General features: G+C 47.4%; 1 protein-coding gene across 1 annotated transcript in view; it reads right to left on the bottom strand.

Moving 5' to 3' along the window:
• The window catches only part of Cfdp1 (craniofacial development protein 1), a 90,389-nt gene extending 86,433 nt beyond the window's left edge, over positions 1 to 3,956 (bottom strand). Inside the window, exon 1 of the mRNA XM_005345646.2 lies at positions 3,734 to 3,956. Within this exon, the coding sequence (XP_005345703.1) occupies positions 3,734 to 3,797 (64 nt within the window). The 5' untranslated portion in view covers positions 3,798 to 3,956. The remainder of the gene's footprint in view (positions 1 to 3,733) is intronic.

Raw genomic sequence — 3,956 nt, 5'->3', positions numbered from 1 at the left:
TCTCTAGCACCAACTCCTCCATGTTGTCCTCTGCTGCCTGCATGCACACTGTAGTCTCTCTCTCTCTCTCTCTCTAGCACCAACTCCTCCATGTTATCCTCTGCTGCCTGCATGCACACTGTAGTCAGTCTCTCTCTCTCTCTCTCTCTCTCTCTCTCTCTCTCTCTCTCTCTCACACACACACACACACACACACACACACACACACTCTAAATACACGTAAAAACAAAACAGATAATCATTAATACCAGAGAAAGGTAGTCTAGTTACAGCAACCACAGCACACCACAGGGCTCAGCTGTGAACATCACGTCCACACAATCAGCAAAAAGGTAAACTTGGAATACTTATCTAATCAAAACAGGTACAGGTATAGAGGTAGATGGGGGAATTAGAGAGGTTGAAGAATGCATGTTGGAGACAGAAGAATGAGATCCAGGTGCCAAAAAGAGTCTATGTACGACTCAAAGGAAACCAGCAAAGCCAAGCCAGAAAAGGGGAAAGCAGTTTTCTTTTTTTATAAATTTTTTTAATATTTATTTATTTATTATGTATACAATATTCTGTCTGTGTGTGTCTGCAGGCCAGAAGAGGGCACTAAATCTCATTACAGATGGTTATGAGCCACCATGTGGTTGCTGGGAATTGAACTCATGACCTTTGGAAAAGCAGGCAATGCTCTTAACCACTGAGCCATCTCTCCAGCCCGGAAAGCAGTTTTCTTAAGTGGACTGAGATATCCAACTATGTTTGAGTATGTGTATACATAACTTTCATTAAAATGATGAAAACAAGTTCCAAAAATGACCACTCTGGCTGTCGGCAGAGGTATAGCATTTGGCTAGCATGTTAGAGACGCTGGGTTTTATTCCTCAGCTTCTGAGGGTGGGGTGAGGACAGGGTGGAAAGAGAAAATGTTGGTAGATGAAATGAGGAAAACAGCCAGAAAATTAAGGAGAATCCTAGTGAAAGAAAATGTTAGTTTAGAATAAAACGACAGCCATGAAATTGGCTGGGGTAACTTTTCAGATACAACAGAAGCTTTCTATTTTAAAGTTGGGGGAGGGGTCTGGAGAGATGGCTTAGCCTTAAGAGCACTTCTTACTCTGTACTCACGTGGTAGATCACCTCCATCTGTAACTCAAGGTCCTCCTAACCCCTATGAGCTCCCAGTACACAAGCAATCATGCAGGCATAAAACTCACATTCATAAAATATAATCTAAAAATCTAAAAAATGGGCCAGGCAGTGGTGGCGCACGCCTTTAATTCCAGCACTGGGGGGAGGCAGAGGCAGGCAGGTGTCTGTGAGTTTGAGGCCAGCTTGGTTTACAGAGCGAGTTCCAGGACAGCCAGAACTGCACAGAGAAACCCTGTCTCAAAACAAAAATCTAAAAACAATTTTAAAAAATAAATTGAAAAGCTGTTGGAGGGAGGGCGCCAAAGAGACAGCTCAGCAGTTAGGAGCCTTTGGTGCTCTCACAGAAAGGACTGGAGTTCCATTTCCAGCATCCATAACAATCACCTGTAACTCTCAAGTCCAGGAGATCTGACATTCTCTTCTGACTTCCTCAGGAACCCACACACGTACATATATATGCAGACATATACATGAAATTTAAAACTGAAATCTTAGAATTTTTACTGCATCCTCCCATCCCCTGTGGTACTCATGCATCACTCTTAAAAAAGCCGCCCACCTCTTTTGAAGCTCACAAATTAAGTTACTGGCTTGCAGAAGGGCATCATCCCCTGTCCTTCCCAGCACTGGTGGTATCATAAGTGTCGAGCATTTACACTAGACATTTTTACCACAAGGATTCTGGAAACTGAATTCAGGTCTTTATGTTTGCAAGGCAAGCATTTTACCAACTGGGGCATTTTTCCAGACTCCCTCCCTCCTTGCAGGACAAGGTCTTATTATATTATCTGGGTTGGCCTGGAATTCACAAGGTTGGCCAGGCTATTTTCAAATTTATAGCAATCCTCCTGCCTCAGAGTCTCCCAAGTTTCTGGATTATGTGCTTATACTACCATACCTGCATGGATAAATAAGAATGACTAGGAGGGCCGGATGATGGTGGCGCATGCCTTTAATCCCAGCACTTGGGAGGCAGAGGCAAGCAGATCTCTGTGAGTTCAAGACCAGCCTGGTCTACAGAGCAAGTTCCAGAACAGGCTCCAAAGCTACACAGAGAGACCCTGTCTCATAAAACAAAACAAAGAATGACTCGGAGGTGTGTGTGTGTGTACTGTGGCTGCAGGAAGGTGCAGCATCTTTCTCTAGGAGCTTTCCACACCTTTTTTTTGAGACTGTTTTTCACTGAACCAGAAGCTCACTACGCCAGTGAGATCCCAGGATTGTGCCTGTCAATACTCAAAATGCCACAGTTAGAGGCACCAACAAGCTACCTCCAGCTTTTACATGGGCGCTGGAGATCTGAACTCAGGGCCTCGTGTTGCAGAGCAAGCCTTCTTATCCACAACCCCGATAGCTGCTTTTCACCTACTCCGGAAGAAATACCTTTAAGGAAATGGTTAAGCCAGGACAAGGTACAAGATAAGTAAGGGGTATGTTTTCGTATTAAGATACCTTGGACTGGGAAGATGGCTTAGTGGTTAAAAGTACGGGCTGCTTTTCCAAAGAATCTAAGTTCGAGTCCTATCACCTGTTCAATGGATCACAATCGTCCATCACCCTACTTCCAGGGGATCCAATGCCCTCTTCTAGCCTCTGAAGACACCAGATCTTCTAGCCTCTGAAGACACGTGGAGCACAGATAGATGTCCATGGAGGCAAAACACTCATATACATAAATAAATGAATAAATTAAAAGGATCTGTCTTGACCTCGCGCGAGTTGAGATTATTAACGTGCCCCACCCCCACCTCCAAAAAAGTGTGTGCTACATTTCCGGAAGACCTGACTTTGGTTCCTAGCATCCATGTTGAGTGGCTTACAACTGAGATTGACTCCAGCCCCAGGGACGCCAACATCGCCTTCTGGCCTCTCTGGCACCTGAACACACTGACATACATACACAAAAAATAATAATAAGGGGCTGGCGAGATGGCTCAACGGCTAAGAGGGGCCAGGGTACGCGGTTGCCAGCACACACATGGCAGCTCACAACCACCTGTAACTCCTGATGCTTTCCAGAGGATCCGGACGCCCTCTTCTGACCTTTAAAAGCCCTAGGCATGCACATGGTGCACAAACAGACATGCACGAAAAACATGGTATACATGATATACGATTCATCTTAAAAAAGAAAACTTTTGAAAAGTTCTTAAAAGAGTGCAATGATTAATCACTGCAAAGAGATAAGATCCATTATCACATGAAGTTTCTGACAAGCAGATCCCGTGGGAGCCCAGAAGCAGACAGCCCAGCCTCGGAAGAGGAGGGAGCTGGCAACCCCCTAAAAACAGCCTCCAATGTCGGGGTCCGCTTCCAGAACGCTTCAGAGCGACGACGCGCACAGCCTGCCAGCTTCACGCACCAGTTCCCGCGCTCCGAGGGGGCGGCGGCCCAGGAGAGCAGCTGTGCAGAACCGACCTACGCGCGTTCCAGGTCGCCTGTGGGCCAGGGTCCTGGAAGACGGGGACGCCGGACCCACGCACCCCGGGGAACTCGAGGCCACGAGGCCCACGCCCTGGGGAACCTGGAGAGCCTCGAGTGAGGCGTGAAGCGTGGGAACAACCCTCCTCATGCTTCAAGCCGAATCGCTCACCCGACGGCACGTAGTCCTCATCCTCGTCCGACGTGGAGAAGTCTTCGGAGTCGAATTCCTCCATGCTGCTGTCACTTGGGGCCTGCTACCCACACAATTGCGGCCACTGCCCCCAAATAGCAAAGCTCTAGGGCGAGACCATAGAGGCGTTGGACCAGCAGCTAGGGCAGCCCTAAAGGCGTGCGCACAGGCGCAGACAGTGCCACGTGGTCAAATACGACAC

Source organism: Microtus ochrogaster, chromosome 4 (genome assembly GCF_000317375.1).
Source record: "Microtus ochrogaster isolate Prairie Vole_2 chromosome 4, MicOch1.0, whole genome shotgun sequence".
Classification (NCBI taxonomy): domain Eukaryota; kingdom Metazoa; phylum Chordata; class Mammalia; order Rodentia; family Cricetidae; genus Microtus; species Microtus ochrogaster.
Note: the sequence above shows the minus strand (reverse complement) of the source record. Positions and strands in the feature narration are given on the sequence as shown.